Source organism: Rhinolophus sinicus, linkage group LG04, assembly GCF_036562045.2.
Source record: "Rhinolophus sinicus isolate RSC01 linkage group LG04, ASM3656204v1, whole genome shotgun sequence".
Classification (NCBI taxonomy): Eukaryota; Metazoa; Chordata; class Mammalia; order Chiroptera; family Rhinolophidae; genus Rhinolophus; species Rhinolophus sinicus.
In genome coordinates, this window is record NC_133754.1 from 187,800,790 (window position 1) to 187,817,938 (window position 17,149).

The 17,149-nt window shown below is 56.3% G+C and overlaps 1 protein-coding gene across 8 annotated transcripts in view; it reads left to right on the plus strand.

Moving 5' to 3' along the window:
* SEC16A (SEC16 homolog A, endoplasmic reticulum export factor) overlaps positions 1 to 17,088 on the plus strand; it is a 31,292-nt gene extending 14,204 nt beyond the window's left edge. For 4 of the 8 annotated variants that reach the window (XM_019756742.2, XM_019756748.2, XM_019756741.2 and 1 more), the window contains 27 exons: positions 3 to 129; positions 552 to 729; positions 815 to 974; positions 1,886 to 2,028; positions 2,658 to 2,719; positions 2,820 to 2,958; positions 3,346 to 3,588; positions 3,777 to 3,874; positions 4,231 to 4,312; positions 4,514 to 4,631; positions 4,800 to 4,911; positions 5,076 to 5,181; positions 5,804 to 5,944; positions 6,870 to 6,983; positions 7,230 to 7,422; positions 8,344 to 8,568; positions 9,205 to 9,287; positions 10,194 to 10,343; positions 11,015 to 11,095; positions 11,275 to 11,331; positions 11,405 to 11,516; positions 11,857 to 11,994; positions 12,202 to 12,299; positions 12,869 to 12,928; positions 13,455 to 13,514; positions 14,383 to 14,459; positions 15,429 to 17,088. In XM_019756742.2, the coding sequence (XP_019612301.2) occupies positions 3 to 129; positions 552 to 729; positions 815 to 974; positions 1,886 to 2,028; positions 2,658 to 2,719; positions 2,820 to 2,958; positions 3,346 to 3,588; positions 3,777 to 3,874; positions 4,231 to 4,312; positions 4,514 to 4,631; positions 4,800 to 4,911; positions 5,076 to 5,181; positions 5,804 to 5,944; positions 6,870 to 6,983; positions 7,230 to 7,422; positions 8,344 to 8,568; positions 9,205 to 9,287; positions 10,194 to 10,343; positions 11,015 to 11,095; positions 11,275 to 11,331; positions 11,405 to 11,516; positions 11,857 to 11,994; positions 12,202 to 12,299; positions 12,869 to 12,928; positions 13,455 to 13,514; positions 14,383 to 14,459; positions 15,429 to 15,492 (3,221 nt within the window). In that variant the 3' untranslated portion in view covers positions 15,493 to 17,088. The remainder of the gene's footprint in view (positions 1 to 2; positions 130 to 551; positions 730 to 814; positions 975 to 1,885; positions 2,029 to 2,657; positions 2,720 to 2,819; positions 2,959 to 3,345; positions 3,589 to 3,776; positions 3,875 to 4,230; positions 4,313 to 4,513; positions 4,632 to 4,799; positions 4,912 to 5,075; positions 5,182 to 5,803; positions 5,945 to 6,869; positions 6,984 to 7,229; positions 7,423 to 8,343; positions 8,569 to 9,204; positions 9,288 to 10,193; positions 10,344 to 11,014; positions 11,096 to 11,274; positions 11,332 to 11,404; positions 11,517 to 11,856; positions 11,995 to 12,201; positions 12,300 to 12,868; positions 12,929 to 13,454; positions 13,515 to 14,382; positions 14,460 to 15,428) is intronic. The other 4 variants (XM_074331352.1, XM_019756744.2, XM_019756747.2 and 1 more) reach the window with 3 other exon arrangements.
* The last annotated feature ends 61 nt before the right edge of the window (positions 17,089 to 17,149 follow it).

A 17,149-nucleotide genomic window follows, 5' to 3' on the forward strand; every position in this document is an offset into this window, starting at 1 on the left:
AGATCTGGGTCAGTGGGATCGGTACCCCTATGGCTCTAGACTCAGGGATTCCCGCCACTATGACCGCAGGTACTGGTATGATGCGGACTATGACCAGTACAGGAAAGAAAACTACACCTATGCTGACAGGTGCGTAAGGGGCCCTTCGCTGAGGAGGGCGTGCCTGTAAGAGACCCACAGCTGCAGGTGTGTGTGGGTTCCCGGCGAGCAGCTAGCGTCACGGTCACTGTCTGGAAGGAGGATGAACAGACCCTCCCAGCATGTCTTGCATTGGGTCATAGGTGGAGGACCAGCCTCGGAACGAGGGCCTGGGAGCTGCTGTGCTCCTCTGCCTCCGTGTCCGTGAGAGACGGTGTGACGTTGGCTGTGCACGTGCAGCTTGTCCCTGACGTGCACAGATGGGCTGTGAACTTGGGCGGCCCCGCTTGAGGGTGGGCTCGGACTAGTGTTCTAGGTCAGGACTCGGATGGCGGGGGGCACAGGGCCGTGAGGACCCGGGGGCTGTGTGTGGCGTGCCACTTGGCCCCCAGCGCCCGTCTGTGCCTCCTCAGGCCTGAGAAGTATTGGCGGTACGACCCTCGCTTCACGGGGAGCTTCGAAGATGACCTGGAGCTCCACAGGGACCCTTTCAGGGACGATGGGGACAGGCGCAGCGAGCACAGCGACCACTCGGCCCGGAGCCTGGGCGCCCCCAGCCGCCGTAGCAGCTTCAGCACCCACTCGCAGCAGGTGGGTGGCGCTGTGGGCCAGCGCGTGCCCCGTCTGGCTGGCGTTTGCGGTGAACTGACTTCCCCTGTTGGCTTTGTTTTCTAAGAGTCAGGTTTACAGAAGTCGCAGTGGCACCGCCGGCCCCTACGAGGCCCCGCCTCCGCCAGGCTCCTTCCATGGGGATTATGCCTATGACACCTACAGCGCCCAGGGCTTCCCAGAGTACGGCTACCCTGCCGACGCCGGCTGGCCCGCCGCGGAGCAAGGTGTGTGCGGTCGAGGCCCTGGGCGCCCACAGGTCAGCGCCGGGCGGCGGCACATGCCTGTGGTGAGAAACGGGGAGGTGTAACTGATAGGAATTGGCGATGGCCTAGTCTGATCTTCTGTGCGGTGAGGACAGCTGTGTCACAGCATGCCCGTCCTGAGTGACAGGGCATGCCACGATGGGCTGATAGCATCCCTCAGGCTGCAGGGTGGTTCCCAGGGGGGCCTGAGCGCTGCCTACCTGTCAAGTCCACACCGTGTACTGCATGCAGGCTCGCTGCCTGGCTCTTGGGTGAGATCCCTAGTGCCGACCACTCGGGTCAGCAGTTTGGGAGGAATCTTCTAATTCCCCTCGCCGAACTGTGGGTAGACTTGTCACGTGCCTGACGCGCAATTCCCCTCTGAAATGTTTGATCAAACGCTATTTCTTGAGAACTGCAAAAGTATGCGTGAAGTTCTAAAACAGAACAGTGGACTTTGCTTCTTAAAGTAGTATTTCAGTTGAAAGCCCTCTTTTCTTTCCGACTTGAGCTGTTTCAGTGTGTCATGCTTACTGAGCCCTGTGATACTCAGACTGGAAACTGGGACGGGACCAACGCTAAGAGCACAGAGGGCTGTGGGGCGCTGAGCACCAGGGGGCGCTGCGTCCTGTAACACGTGGTTCTTTTAGGGAGCTGCTTCCCTTTGGAAGAGAACAGGTCTCCTTTTACCCATTTAAACCCCTTTTAATACATAGGCTAAGTTCTGCTTTTTAATGGGACATTTAGCAGTCATTAACTTCCAGTCGAAAGTCTGTTTATTGGGAAGCCTAATCTGACATTCCAGCTCAGAGGGCTGCTGGGAAAATGTAAGCTGTTGATCGAATTCAGAACTGCCAACCTGATGGTGCTGTTTTCACTTCATTTAAATGTAGCCCCATCGAGACCCACTTCTCCTGAGAAATTCTCCGTGCCTCACATCTGTGCCAGGTTTGGTCCCGGGGGCCAGCTCATCAAGGTGATCCCCAATCTGCCTTCGGAAGGACAGCCCGCCCTGGTGGAAGTCCACAGCATGGAGGTGATTTGGGGGCAGAGCTGCGGCGTGCTTGGGCCGCCTGTACACGCTTCGCTGCTGGTCGTCTTCCCCTCGTGCACCATTGTCTGTAAAACACGGCCTTGCAAAATGCTTGTTCCTGTGAATCTTCACCTGAGAGGTTTTCTCATTCTCTTTGGTTATTTTTGTGCTTTTCCTGCCAGATGTCGGCATTTTAAACATCTGCTCTGGTGTTATGTTAGGCTTGGTTTTATTGGCTGCTCACTTTCCTCCAGCGCGTTTCTGATTTTGAGGGCAGGACTGTGTTCATGTTCATTTTACTGGTGATTTTCGGTAATGGGTTGAGGTGCTTCATGAGCTTGTGGCCGTGGGGGGTGGGGTGCCTTGGAGGCCGGTGTGGGGCACCCTGTGTCGCAACCCCACAGACCGCCTCTGTCACACGCCTTGCTTCGGGGGTGGTGGTGAGGGTGGGGATGGATGTCACTGCTTAAAATAAAGTTTGAAAATCATTGTTGCCAACCAGACATGGATGCCCTCCCTGAGGGAGCACCTGAGTCTCCCTAGTGGAGGACAGGCGTCCTCAGGTCAGCGGAGTGGTTGGCAGTGGTGGTGCGTGCCCTGAGCTGCCCTGTTCCCCACCTGTCCCCCTGCAGACGCTGCTGCAGCACATGCCAGAGCAGGAGGAGATGAGAGCATTCCCGGGGCCTCTCGGCAAGTACGTCCCCACCCGGCACCCATGCCGCTGTGCGGTGGCAGTGGCTACGCACAGCCTCCCTGTGGTTGTCGCCATTCACTGAGTGTTGTTCTTTTTTCAGAGACGACACCCATAAAGTGGATGTTATTAATTTTGCACAGAGCAAAGCCACAAAGTGTTTGCAGAATGAAAACTTACTCGACAAAGAGTCTGCAAGTCTTCTTTGGAACTTTATCGTTCTGTTGTGCAGACAGAATGGGGTACGAGTCTTTTTACCTTTAGAACAGCCGCTCTCGTTGGCCTTGAGTCTCAGGAATCCTTGGTTCCCTGGGAGTTGGGCAGGATTTCCATGCCAGGCTGTGCGTGGGGAATGGTGTGCTGTCCAGTTGCTACTCGGGAGAAGCGTCTTAGCAGTGACTTGGGGACGTGGGAGAGAGACGGGTGTGCAGTTGTGGGGAAGGGAGGTTCGGGTCCCCATGTCAGCCTGTCAGGTCCGTCTGGCTCCTGGCTGTGTTGGGAGCGGCTCTGTGTCCTTGTGGTGGCCTGGCGTGCTCATCTGAGGAGGGGGTCCTGACCTGAGCAGTGCCTGTGGGAAGGTCTGGTCGTAGTGAAGCCCTGTTGACCTTCTGTCCCCGCCGCCCCTGTAGACTGTGGTGGGGACAGACATCGCAGAACTGCTGTTACGGGACCACCGGACAGTGTGGCTTCCTGGGAAGTCGCCCGATGAGGCCAACCTGATCGATTTCACTAACGAGGCCATGGAAGAGGCAGAGGAGGAGTCCGGGGAGGCCCAGCTCTCGTTTCTCACGGATAGTCAGGCCGCCGTCACCAGCACCCTGGAGAAAGACACCGAGAGGTTCAGGGAGCTGCTGCTCTATGGCCGTAAGAAGGTGAGTCCCCAGCCTTTGATTTCTGAACGGTGAACAGGTGTGTTTTGGGGCCTTTGCGTCATGTGTGTCTTCCCCCGCAGTTGAGTCTTTTCTTCTTTCCTGGTGGCACGTGATGACATGCAGTCTACTGTTCGCTCTCGTCATGGGAGTTATTGTGACACTTAGCTAACCACTGAACTGCTTTGCAGGATGCTTTGGAGTCAGCGATGAAAAACGGCTTGTGGGGTCATGCTCTGTTACTTGCAAGTAAGATGGACAGCCGGACGCATGCCAGAGTCATGACCAGGTAAAGAGTCTTGCTGGGCCGACTGTGTCTGGGCAGGTCGAGCTGGTCTGGTCACAGCCTTGGCTCTTGCAAGAACACAGGTGCCTTGCTGCTGTCAGAGAGCTGGGGGTCCCACCTGTACTGGGGCACTGTCACAGGCACATGGGCTGCCCGGCCCTGTACCCACACGGCTCTTCATTCTGTAAAATCTCAGCGAGTTCCTTAGTCTTGATGTTTTGCAGCTTTTAATACTGAGCTACGTGCACTTGACCGAGGGCAAGCGTCAGCAGAGCATTAAAGGGGCGGACATGAGACCATGCTTGTGTCTCGTGTTTCAAACCCAGCCAAGCTCCTTTCCTCTGGCTGTCTCTCCCTAGGTTCGCCAACAGCCTTCCGATCAACGACCCCTTGCAGACTGTCTACCAGCTGATGTCCGGGCGGATGCCCGCTGCGTCCACAGTGAGTGGGCTCCCGCCCGGGCTCCCACGGGCCTGCTTTCTGGGGGGTGCTGGCTCCCAGAAAAGCTTTCATCACAGGATGAGCCCGACGTTCCTGTCCTGCCTTTGCGTCTCCTGTGTTCGCTGAGCTCAGTGGGTACAAATTAGGATGCAGCTCTTCCCAGGCCGAGGATGTGTTCACTTGGCTTTCTCTTGGTTGTAGTGCTGCGGCGATGACAAGTGGGGGGACTGGAGGCCGCACCTTGCCATGGTCCTGTCCAACCTGAACAGCAGCGTGGACGTGGAGGCCAGGGCAATGGCCACGATGGGCGACACTCTCGGTGAGGCTGGTGCAGAGTGCGAGGTGCCCGGCGGGGTCTGCCGTCGGGGGCGCAGGGGCCACACGCAGCCCTGAGTTCCTTTGGTGTCTCTGGCATTTTCTGTTCGCATCCTTGGATTTCTGAGAGAATGCCCCTGACTGACCCTTGGCCTGCTTCGTGTCTTTTCAGCTTCGAAAGGTCTCCTAGACGCGGCACACTTTTGCTACCTCATGGCCCAGGTTGGATTTGGGGTTTATACAAAGAAAACCACAAAGCTTGTCTTAATTGGATCCAACCACAGGTGAGGAATCAGCCAAGTGTAGTGGCCCCTGTTTTCCTTAGAGGTAAACGTCTTCTCCTGTAGCCAACCCAGAAACCACTGTCCTCGCTGCTTATCATGTGGCAGGACACGCTGCGTCTCTGGGTGACTTGCTCTAAGATTCAAGTAACTCATTTCCTCAACAGTTTGCCATTTGTCAAGTTTGCGACCAATGAAGCTATTCAGAGGACAGAAGCCTATGAGTACGCACAGTCCCTTGGGGCACACGCCGAGCCCTTGCCCAACTTTCAGGTGAGCAGGGCCACTCGGGGTACAGGCTGGTCCCTGGTCCGGCCCCCAGGTGGGCAGGGCCATGCGCTCTTGAGGATTCCACCTGTGGTCTGTGCTGACAAGTCTTCCTTTGTTTGGGGTTCTCAAATTCTTACATGAAAAATGATGATGTGTTTTTGAAAACATTTGAGCTATAATGCTGGAGAACAGACCCTATTGAATTGAGGATTCTGTTGTATTTTGGGTCTTAGTAATTTTCTGTCAGCTATTTTTAGTATTATGGGGACCTTGGAGTGAACGTGAGTGTATAAACACTTGCACAGGCAGGTGCTGGTAGGGAATGAGCTGTGGGGCTGTTGGCGGCTGTACGAGAGGCAGTTGGTTGTCCAGGTGCATGCTGGGTGGTGGCCTCCACACTTACAGGTCCGCTGGCTCCATGAAGGGCGTAGAGGAGAAGTGAGTGTCTTAGCTCAGTTTCTTTTGACCTAAAATACCTCAGGGAGTGGGACCTGGGGCTGTCGTGGGGGGCACACAGGAAAGATGTTAAATGTCCCAATGCTTCTCACTTGTGAGGGGACTGTGGGTGATGTTAGGAAGTGGGTGGGGAAGAGCCACAGGGTGCTGACCTGTTTGTTCGTTTCAGGTGTTTAAATTCATCTACTCCTGCCGCCTGGCTGAGATGGGGCTTGCCACACAAGCCTTTCACTATTGCGAAGTGATTGCTAAAAGCATCCTGCTTCAGCCCCATGGGTACTCCCCTGTGCTGATTAGCCAGCTGGTTCAGGTAACGTCTTTCTGAGTGGCCCTGACATGTTGTGCGGGACCCCTGGACTCGGGCTTGAGCGGGGTCATGTGGGCACTGGGGACTTAGCCTTGTGAACGAGCAGAGATGCTGGAAGGTTCTCGGGTGGCTCTGTGGTGTTCTGCATCTTAGCGTAGGGATTGTCTGGCTGTCCCCTACCAGTGCAGAAACTTAGCAATAAGCTTCAAAGGAAGAGGGAGCCTGTCTCCAGAAATCTCTGTCTTGAGGCGTTTTAGTCTAGCAGTTCATGGCGTGCGGCTTTGGAGCGCAGCAGGCTGAGTCTGGGCCCTGCTCTGCCATTGCGGGCCTGGCTTCTTGCTCTGTGAAACGGGCACAGTGTGACTGGACAGGTGCCCAGCACGTGGTGACCCTCAGCGCCCAAGTGGTCACATCAGTTTCTCCCCCAGGAGCTTCATTTTTGAAAATATGCACACATGACCTAAAAAAAGCTTTTTATCCTATTACGGAACTTTTTGGACGTATATAAAAGTAGAATAGTTAATGAGCCTTTGTCCTCGTCCCCCAGTTCCAGCAGTTACTAACACAAGGCCAAACTCATTTATCTGGATGCATCAGCTCAGATGATGTACGTTTCTAGGTCAGTCCAGCACGTGGATGGGTCAGGTCCCGTCTACGTGGTCAGGTGCCAGCAAATAGGCTCCGCCCCAGGGGCTCTCAGTACTGCTTGGCCCGGGCAAACGGCCTTAGAGGGCAGCCCTCAGCAATTGGCCGGTTCCAGGACATGGTAAGTGTGCAAGGCGTGTCATGTAGCACACTCAGGAGAGCTTAGGCTGCTAACTCACACTGTGCAGCGTAACCCTGAGGACACGTCCCAGGGGAAACCAGATTTTGAAAACGCTTTTTGCTCGCGGTCATGGTGACGGGCCTTTGTTTGCCATGTTTGCAGCTCGCGTCCCAGTTACGACTCTTCGATCCTCAGCTGAAGGAGAAGCCGGAGGAGGAGTCCTTTGTGGAGCCGACCTGGCTGGCCCAGCTGCAGCATGTGGGCAAGCAGGTCCAGGTGGGCCTCTGGCTGTCAGCCGTGGGCTGACGCAGACAGTGTGACAGGTGGCTAGGGCCCCTGTGCTTTTCACCCTGTGGTGTCGGGTAGAAATAGTACCATTACGGAGGTGGCGCGTGTTTGTCAGAACGTCCCCTTTGTGGGGAGAGGCTGTCCTGAAGCCCAGGGTGAGTGGGGCAGGGCACGAGGGCCGGCCTCCCCCACGGCCTCGGGCTGTCGGGAGTGTCCAGGGTGTTTCTCCCTTAGGAGGGTGCTGTGGTGTGGAGTCACGACGCGGCCTTCCCTCAGCGCTGTCCCAGCACACCGAGCTCCGAGGTGGGACAGTGTGATGGCCTGGGACTCGCACAGCCCTTGGTCCTGGGCACTGACAACCCACTGCTGGCGCCACCTGTGCCCAGTGCTCAGGGCTCTGGCCTGGCCGTGCGGCTGCTGCCTTCAGGTGAGCTCTGCGACGGGGAAGCAGCAGGCCACACACCTCTCAAAGCACCTGCTTTCCCACATGGACCGTTGTCATGCAGGGTGACATGCGGGGTCTCAGCTCCCGCTCCCCACATAAGAACGCAGGATATGGTGAGGCCAAAACGGAACACCCACGGAGCCACAGATAGGGGAGTCATGCCACTATATTCTCGCTGGAGGCTGGGTTTGAGACACAGAAAGCAGGAGCCACACGCTCCACAGTCCGCTGTCCACTTCTGTGCAATCTGCAACCCGCACTCCGCCACCTGCTAGCGCAGCCACAGCAGTTATATCAGTGGCCAATGGCTAACTGGTAATAGCTGATGGCCAACCAGTCACAGCTGACGGCCATCTACTACCCGAGCCAGCACCTTTCCATGTGAGGCCGAGAGCCTGGAAACTGCTCCCTGGCACTCTGTCCCCACAACCGTTCTGGGCCCGCTGCCTGGAGAATCAAGGGGACGTTTGGTACCACCCCTCAGTCTCCTGCTCTCCCCCCGTGCTTCCTCTCTGGGTGAGCCCGCCAGGTCTCACGGCTTCGCACAGCCATCGGAATGCAGGGGACCTTTTGCCCCCTGGGTGGAGGACAGTGGACAGGACTCGAGGGCTTGGGGGACACAGAGCCTGTGCCAGGTGGCTGTTGGCCGGATTGTGCTGGGGTCATGTGCGGGTTCGAGCCCAGGCCTCGTGCCTGGAGTATGTGTTTACATTTTCCCGAGTCCGTGGTGACCCCCCCCCCCGCCATCTTCAGCACTTCTTGCTATGATGATGGTTGGTTGGCTCCTATCGCTTAGGAACATGGCCACGCAGGGTAACGAGTGACAAACTGTAGCCACCACCACCGAGCTCCAAGTGACGAGCTCGCTCAGTGACCTTTGCCTTCCTCCATGTCTCTGTGCAGTGCCACCGACCACGCCCGCCAGGGTGCCGATGTTCGCAGTGCCACCTCCCCTTGGCCCTGTGGATCCAGGGCCTGGCTGTGGACCCCCAGGGTCTGCACTTGGCTTTGCGGAGCCATCTGGGCCTGATCCTGCAGCTCTGTACCCAGGGCCTGGCCTGCCACCTGGCGCGCCATCTCTCCAGGAGAGTGAGCACCTGTTCCAGGATGTGAGGAGCCAGGACCCAGGTGGGTGTGCGAGACACCATCATGAGAGCCGGGGTGCTGGGGTGAGGACCGGGGCGGGGGTGAGGACGGGGCGGTTCCTGTTCACAGACGTGGCTGGCGGGAGAGACTGACTTCTTTGAACTTGAAACAAGTGACATTACTTAATGTATACCAAAGTCCTAGAAGTTGTAGGCCAAATGGGTTAATTGAATGTCACAGCTAGTTTTTCTGGTTACTCGGCTTAAGTGGCTGTGCAGGGCCGGCAGGCTGGCCTTGAGCTACGCCTCGGCTGTCACCTTTGTGCCGCGGGCGGGGGGCTGTGCACCTCCACCTGGAATCAGACTGGCTGGGTCGTGTCCCTGACCTGTGCCTGACTGCTTAGACAAAGCGGAGGGGAGACTTGAAAAAGAAAGCATCTGTGGGTGGTGGTTATCTCAGTTGGTTAGAGCGCAGTGCTAATAACACCAAGGTTGGCGGTTCAATCCCTGCATGGGCCACTGTGAGCTGCGCCCTCCTTGGAAAAAAAAAAAAAAAGCGTCTGCACGGATTTGGGGACATGTGCAGGCTTGGCTTCTGACAGCAGCCCTGGGGAGGTGGTGGCCGTGAGGCCATGCGCTGCCTCTGCACCGTGTCCCAGGAGCTCCCTTCCCCCCACAGGGATGACACCACGCGAGGCACACGGCAGAAACTCACTGGCCGAGCTGAGCGAAGAGGAGTTGGGTGGAAAATTTGATAAACCGGTACTCGCCCGCCTCGTTTAAAGCTGCTTGTTCTCTGTGAACTTCACTGTGTGGGAACCCACACTCCTTGTTCTATAGTTGCAAGTAAAGAGATGACACTGAAGATTTGAAATTACCTTTTAAATTGTTTGTTCAGGAGAAGGCACTTCTAAAGTAGCTTGACCCCTCAAATCATGAAGGCTTGGTGGAAAGCACAGATGGGGAAGATAAGAGTTGTAAAAATAGTTACTTCAAGAAGAAATTCCCTTCTCTAGTGAAACTTCCATGTTGATTTTAACTTTTCTAAAATGAAAAACTTCCACAATTTCTATACCTTTCTATGGTAGGATCCCGAAAATTGTCCGTTTTTCTTTTTTTTTAAATTGATTCATTTTATCACACCCGTGTGGTATAAATACCACCTCTGTTTCCTCTGATCCCAAGCAGGAGGGACAAACACTTTTATACCAACCGCATTCTGGAACCTTCTTTACAGACACACAGCTCTGAACACCCGTCAGCGGGTGATTGCTGTAGTTTAAACTTCTGTTACGTGTTTCTACCATTAAGATATTCTGTCCTTGAAAAGGTAAAAATGAGACTGTAGCTGGATCGAAAGCAGAGTCTTAATCCAGGAATAAAGTTCTTTACTTTTAAAATGCCCACCGTCTGCTCTCACCAGTCTGTGCTCAGTGCACCTTCGGATTCCATCTTCCAGCCAAGTCTTCCCACTGAGCTCCAGAACCCACATGTTGAGTTCTGCATCACCCCTTGTTAAGTGCAGACCGGTTCTCCTGCAGTCGGCCCGCGCCCCCACCCTGGGAGCCAGGGCTGCCCTACCTGCCCCACCCCTCACCATAGCCTGGCCTCTGGGATGACCTGTGGGCTGTGCCCCAGGTGAGCCTGCTCCTGTGTTGCTTTGCACAGGGCTCCTCACGGATGCCGCAGGACTCGGAAGCACCTCCCGGCTGGGGGGGTGCCAGCCTGGGTGCCCTGCAGCCTCCGTCTCTGACACCCGCTTCTGAAGGGAAGAGCCCTGTACAAGCAACCAAAACAGAGGCCAAGGAGCCTAAGAAGGTAACCCACAGCCCACGTCCAGCTGAGCCCAGGGAGGGGCCCGCTTCCACGGGTAGCATCTGCGCTGAGACCAGGGCGGGCATTTGGCCTTCCCTACGTAGAAAGCATTCGCATACGCAGTAAAGCACACGAGGGGGCACCAGCGTGGGGTTTGTGCTCGTACCACCGTCCAGCTCAGCCACAGGGCCAGCCTCCCATGGCCTGTCAGCACCCGCCCCAGAGGTGACCTCTGTTCTGACCTGGTTACCACCGCCTAGTTTGGCTGTTACTGAACTTGACATAAGGCGGTGCGTCCTTCCATCGTCGTGGGTGGTGTCTGCTGTGTGCACCCCTGTCTTACTTGCCTTTCTTCCCGAGGAGGGGACATTGGGACTTTGAGTTTGGGGTTCTCACACATCAGCTGTCTGTCTTTGGTGGCGAGGGCACTTTTTCTCTAGCGTTTGTGCCTGGGGCACGGGCAGCTCTCTGCAGCCTTAGAATGTACTGCCACAGTTTCCTCCGGTGGGGTGCAGGTGACCCTTCTCGCAGCTGACTGAGGGGCACCTGCAGTCCCGCCTGTCCCCATGTGAGGCACTGTCGGGCGTCCGTGGCCACCCTGCTGCTGGGAACCCACAGGCCTTGTCCTTCTGCGTCGTCGTGCTGAGCACGATGTTGTCGGTGTTTCCCTTTAGGGTGGCGAGTCCTGGTTCTCTCGCTGGCTAACTGGGAAAAGGAAGACAGAAGCCTATTTGCCAGATGACAAGAACAAATCGGTGAGTGTCCACAGTGGGGCGGAGGTGTTTCGATGAAGCGTCCGTCCGTGGTGTGCACAGTGCACCTCAGCTTCAGAACGAGCCCCAGCACGTCTTCTGAAGCTTGGAAGTGTCATGTCCTCAGACTATAATTTGGCTTTATCTGCTGACGTTTTCCTTTGCTCCTCACAACGTGACAGATCGTCTGGGATGAAAAGAAGAACCGCTGGGTGGATGTGAACGAGCCAGAGGAGGAGGTACGCTGCGCTCTGTGGCGTGGCCGGGGGCTGGGTTCCTGAGCACGTTTCTGAGCTGCCTTTCCCTCTGCAGAAGAAGGCTGCACCCCCGCCTCCAATGTCCCTTCCTAAGGCTACACAGGCTGCTGCCCCTGGGCCTGGAGGGCCCCCCAGAGCCTCTGTGAACATGTTTTCTAGAAAAGCAGGTAACAGTCAAACTGGAAATCAGTGTTTTGTTGCATAATTTGCCCTGCAGACATACCCGAGTTCAGTGACTACAGCACATGTGCTAGCTGGCAGTTTGTCACATGCCGAGTGTCCTGGTGTGTGAGGGGACCCCGAGGGGGGCGCTTGCAGACCGCTGGGTATCTGAGGGGTGGGAGGGCAGAGTTGGTGAGGAGGGGGCCCTCGCCCAAGGCTGGCACCCGGGAAGTGCGCTCTCCCGTGGCCACTCTGTGGACTTGCTCTGCAGCAGCCACACAAGGGTGGAGCCAGGTGGCAGCTGGGTCCATTGGCACGTGGCCTGAGACTGTTCCTCCCCTGCAGCAGGGACCAGAGTGCATTATGTGGACATCCTGAACCCGGGTGGTTCCCGGCGCGCGGAGCCTGCTCTCGCCCCTGCGGACTTCTTCGCCCCCCTTGCCCCACTCCCGATCCCGGCTCACTTGTGCGGACCAAACCCAGGTAGGCGGGCGGGCCGCACTTGTGTCAGCCTGGCCTCTTGACCTTTGACCCTCTCTGCGATCCGAGGCCTTACTCTCCCTTTAAGAGGAATGGCCGGCCAGTGTGCAGAGGGCCTCAGTTCCCTTTCCCTCCGTGCCTGGATATTGGTGCAGCCCAGAGGTGTGTGAAACACAGTGACCCCCTCCCTCCCGCACTGTCTCCTCACAGATGCAGCAGAGGGAGCCCCGCTGGCAGAGGGGGCTGGCAGGGAAGGGCAGGCACCAGCGGGGGGCCCAGCCCATCCAGAGCCTGCCTCAGAGCCCAAGGTGAGTGGCTGCAGCGTGACAGGTGGGCCGTGCTGACAATTTGCCTCTCTCCCCGGCCCTAACCTGCAGAGCTGTGTCTGTTGTGTCCAGAGGACCCCGTTTCTGCCGGAGGTCCTTTTCCTGGTGAATGTGCTCTAGAGATTTGCAAACTAATCACACGTGTTGTGTAGCTATTATATCACTGAAATCACAGTAGGAGAGGGTGTTTTTCATGTTAAAACTATGTAAAATGTAATGGTACAGAATATGGTCTCAAGTTGGATAGATCTGGATTTCCACCCTGGTTCCCCCTTTATTAGCTGAGCAAAGGCCTCAGTTTCCTGCTCTGTGAAATAAGATGACAGTAGCTCCAGGCCGCAGGCCACCGTGGGCACACGGCTATTGGTGTTGGAGCCTCTAGGATGCATCACGGTGATCAGGCACACGCAGAGTGCGTGCTTTTCACGGCTTCTCTGAGGGGGCACGTCCTGTGGAGCGGAGCAGTTTGTCACCTGGGCCAGTGGGATGTGCCGTGTCACTGCCCCGTGTGGGAGCTTGGTAGTTGCTGCATTTCCTATTTTTCTCGGCAGGTTTTAGATTCTGCAGCCTCGCTCCCGGGTTCTGAAGTGCACGGTTCCCAGGGAGGAGAGGTAAGGGGTGCCCACGGGGTGCCCACAGGACAGTGTCCACTGGAGTCTGGGCCGGGCAAGCTCGTACTTGTTGTCCAGTGGCTTCTGTCTTTAGAAAGGAATGTTAGTGAGCAGGACGTCAGTCGAAACACTTTTTAGAACTTGAAAAGTGTTCCTGCAGTCCTCAAAAAACCCGTCTCACTCGTTTGGAACTCGAAATAGTGGGGGCTTGGAGTTCCCACTCAGCAGGCGAGCTCTGCCCTCACCCTGCCACCCCGGGGCTTGAGTTCTCAGGGTCTTGAGGTCCAGCGGGCTCTGGCCAAGGGCTGGACAGACCCCGTCCCCCCCAGTATCCCCACTAATGGTTGTGTTTTACTCAGAGCTGTGCTTTAAAGCAGGAATGTCACGCTCACTCTGGCTTTTCCCCCATTTGAATCCTGTCGATTCTAACGGTTTCAGAAAGGTCTTTGGAATTAAACCAACGGCTTGGAGCGTGACGTGCACGTTGATTTCTTCCTGTCTGTGTTGTGTTCTCGCTGTTTTGTAGCTTTCGCGCTGTAGCTCAGTGAGTTCACTGTCACGTGAAGTGAGCCAGCACTTGAATCAGGTACCTGCGGCTGGCAGTCCCCACTGAGCACAGAGCGGACGGGGCCGCCTGTGCTTCCCATTCAGGGCGCTGTGCGGTGGGTCACTGTGCACTTTGCCGCTCCTGTTAGCCCTGTCACCCCAGCCACCCACCACGTGGCAGGATGCAGTGTTCCTCTCTCCAAGTCTCCTGAAAGGGTGTTAAATATCCAGACACACTGGTCATTGGATTGACCTCCAACGTCCTCACAAATCGATGAGTTTTGTAATTGCGCTGCTTCTGAAGTGGTTTTTCCAGGGAACGGCCCTGGGCGTGGCCTCACCGTGTTGAGTGTGTTTGCAGCCCGCTGGGTCAGGGTGCTCTCTCGAAAGGAAGAATTCCTTTTTCGGATCAGGCACAAGACGGTTTATTACTGTTAGGCCAGGCAGAGTGAAGCAGTGACAGTGTCCTGTGGTCAGCCTGGGTGGGAAGTGAAGGAATACTATTTCATCTTCTGTGTATCATAGCACCAAGCTTTTCTCATTGGCTCAGGAGAAAGGCTTCCTGGGACTTCTTTCTTTGTGTATTAGAACACTGGATTCTGTAGCTGGTCACATAGCTGTGAAGTGATCAGAAGTGTCTACTAACTGCTTATGCGAACGCTGATGGCCGTGGCTGTGCATGTTCTGGCTTTGGGAGCCTCTGACTGCACGCTGCTCTGATTGTCACCATTTCTCTGTGACCCACTAAAACATTACATCCAGTGTCGCAAGAAAGCTCTTCGATCTGCTTCTGTGGCTCACTTAAAAGCATTCGCAGTCCTGCTCAGACATAGCATAGTATCTGCACTTGTCAACGGGACACAAGTGCTATGTGACGTTGTCTTGCTGAGGTGTCTCTCTGGTCTCAGGCTCCCGGCGCCCACCCCCCCGCAGGAGGCCCTCCCGGGGCAGCAGTGCCCTTGTACAGCCCAGCGCAGTTCACACAGTAAGTGCCCTCGCTTCCCCGGGGCGGGAGTGGGATGAGGCCTTTCCCCCCCCCCGATGCGACCTGATTCCCCGGCTCTGCCGCTGTGCTCGGGGCCCCACGGGCCTGGGGCTCACCTCTGGTGCTGGCCTTGGCTGTTCTGGACTGTCTCCTTTGATTTCTCTCTGTCTGCCTTCTCTCTTCTCCCCCAGGCTTTTGCCTCTAGACTGTAGACTAGCTGTCAGGTTGGGGGAGGGCTGCGTGGGGGCACAGGTCTGCATGGGGGCACAGGTCTGCAGGGGCCTGCGTTCAGGACGGAAGATGTCACCTGACTCCATTTGTCCTGACCCTGCCCCGTCACCAGACCCTGCCTCCTTCCTCGGGGACAGGCCTTCCTGGCCTGACTCAGCCAGTCCTGCCCACACCATCCCTGTGCCCCATCCCCTGTTGCCCTCTGCTTCGGGCACCTGCAGATGGGGCTGTGCCCCCTGCCCCCCACCAGGACTGCTACATCCCGTCACCACCTGGCCATCCGTCTGCCTCTCCGCTTCAAGATTTGGGGGTAGTTTTCTCTGTCCTGTTGCTTTTACCTTGTAGCTATGCCTCTGCGAGAATTCCTCCACTGTCATTTCAGTTAGGATTTGCGAGGAGTGACAGACAGCCTGTGCTTGTCCACTGTCCTGCCGGGGCAGTCCCTGTGCCCCTCCAGAGGAGGCTGCGACCCTCCCCGGGGTCCTTACTCAGCCCCTGGAGTCGGCCTCACTTCCGAGCCCCTAACAACCGCAGCACCTCTAAAGGGAACGCCAGGGTCTGACTGGCCAGGCAGTGGTCACGGGCTGCAGAAACCATAAGCCAAACATGCCCATTTGCCATCAGTGGTGTGTCCTGGCTTGTTCCATAGGCCGCGTCTCGGCGTGCCGATCCTTCCCTGAGCGTCACCCACCCCGGGGGACGGGCCTGCGGAAGTCAGTGCTGTTCGTGTCGTTTCAGGCCTCTGCCACCTCAGGAAGTTCAAGGGCGGGGAGGGTTGGCCAGAGGAAGTACCCAGCGTTGAGCTAGCCTAGCCCGTCTGGAGCAGCATTTGGAACCTGAAATTACCCTCCACCAAGGACCACACTGACTGCCTGCGACCTCCCTTCTGCTCCCAGATGGACAGGCAGAATCTCAGGACACCTTCCGTTCCCTCCTGTGTGTAGGACACGTTGCCAGAGTTACCCGACAGCCCTGATAAGGGCTGGAGGAAGAGGCACTTGGGCTCACACACGGTTCCGTAAAAGAACGCTGTCAGGGTAAGCACGTCATTTAACACTTACACTGAGTGCAGCCGGACCGGTCTTTGCTGCAGGGCGGACTTTCCTCTTCAGTATCGAGGGTGTCTCGAAGCCCAGGGGCGAGTTCCTGCCACATTCGTCCCACGGTCCCTGGGAGATGCTGGAAGAAAAGCATGAAACTGCCTCAGGAAAGAAACACTGACGCCTGCCGTGCAGCGCCCTGCACTCATGCTTCTGAACCCAGAATGGTGGTTCATGGGTGCGGCAGCGTGGCTCAGTGCCCTGACGGAGACGTGGAGTGGGTTAGCAGTCATTCTCTTCGGTCGGGACAGACGCCCTCGTTACTTCAGTGAATTTCTCGGTGGCAGACGGTTCCAGCTGCACTGGATTCCTCTGGCCTGATGAGGACCACAAGGGGTTTCCTGCAGCCAGAGGGACTGGCTTTGTCCATCAGGAGGGACGGAAGAACCACCACCATCGCAGAACTTGTGTTCCAAATGTGACTGGTCCAGACTCACCAGCCAGTGTTGAAACTGACTCATGACTTTGGTTTGGATTTTTAGTGCGCAAGTGGCCGGGCGGAACCACTGTCTGCGGCAGCGGGTTGCCACGCTCTGCGTACCAGTTCAAGCTGTCCTCCGGCGTGGCTTCAGAGCACAAGCCAGCCGACATGCTTCCTGTCACCTGGGTGACATCATTTCAGGTGTTGGTAACATCCTGAAGAAAGTGGCTTAAAATAATTTCTTGGGAGAAACTCTGGAAACTGGTGTTTCTGCCCCTGGCTTTTTTCCACACTGAACCTTCAGAAGCACGTGTTCGCTCGCAGCCGAACAGACCTGCAAAGGAAGCCCTCCTCTTACTGGACTCAGAGCTTTAAGGCTTCATTGACTGTTCTTAAAACTGTTCCCACTCTTGTTAAGTCTAAAGAGACTGAAAGGACTTAAATATTTATAAAACTCATTAGGAAGTAATCGCTGTAGGTTCTGCTGGGGAAACGTAGCTGCTTGGTGTTTTCAATCTCAAGTAGGAGTGTGGGTGTGGCGTGTCCACGGGTCCTCCCCGTTTTCCCAGTCACTGGATCATCTAGGAAAGACCCACAGAATGTTTTCCAAAATGTTTCACAGACTCGTGTGCCCGGACCCCATTGTTTCTGTCACTTTGGGAAAGGCCAGGCCTTGTTGGGGTGTCTCTTGTGTCCCCAGGTCAGTGCCCCTGTGCTTCCTGCCACCCGAGCCCCGCTGGGCGTCCTCTGCTTCCTCCAGCCCATTGTTCTCTGTGTCAGCGACTTTTGATTCAAGAAGCTTCCTCCAGGCAGGAGCTGCTATTTTTCCTAAATGCAAATTGTTAAATAAAATATTTTGCGCCCTTGAGCGCCCTCACCTGTGGTTTGTGTTTATTGAAGCCAGTGAGCTTCCCGGCCAGGCGGCCTGAGTGTGACGT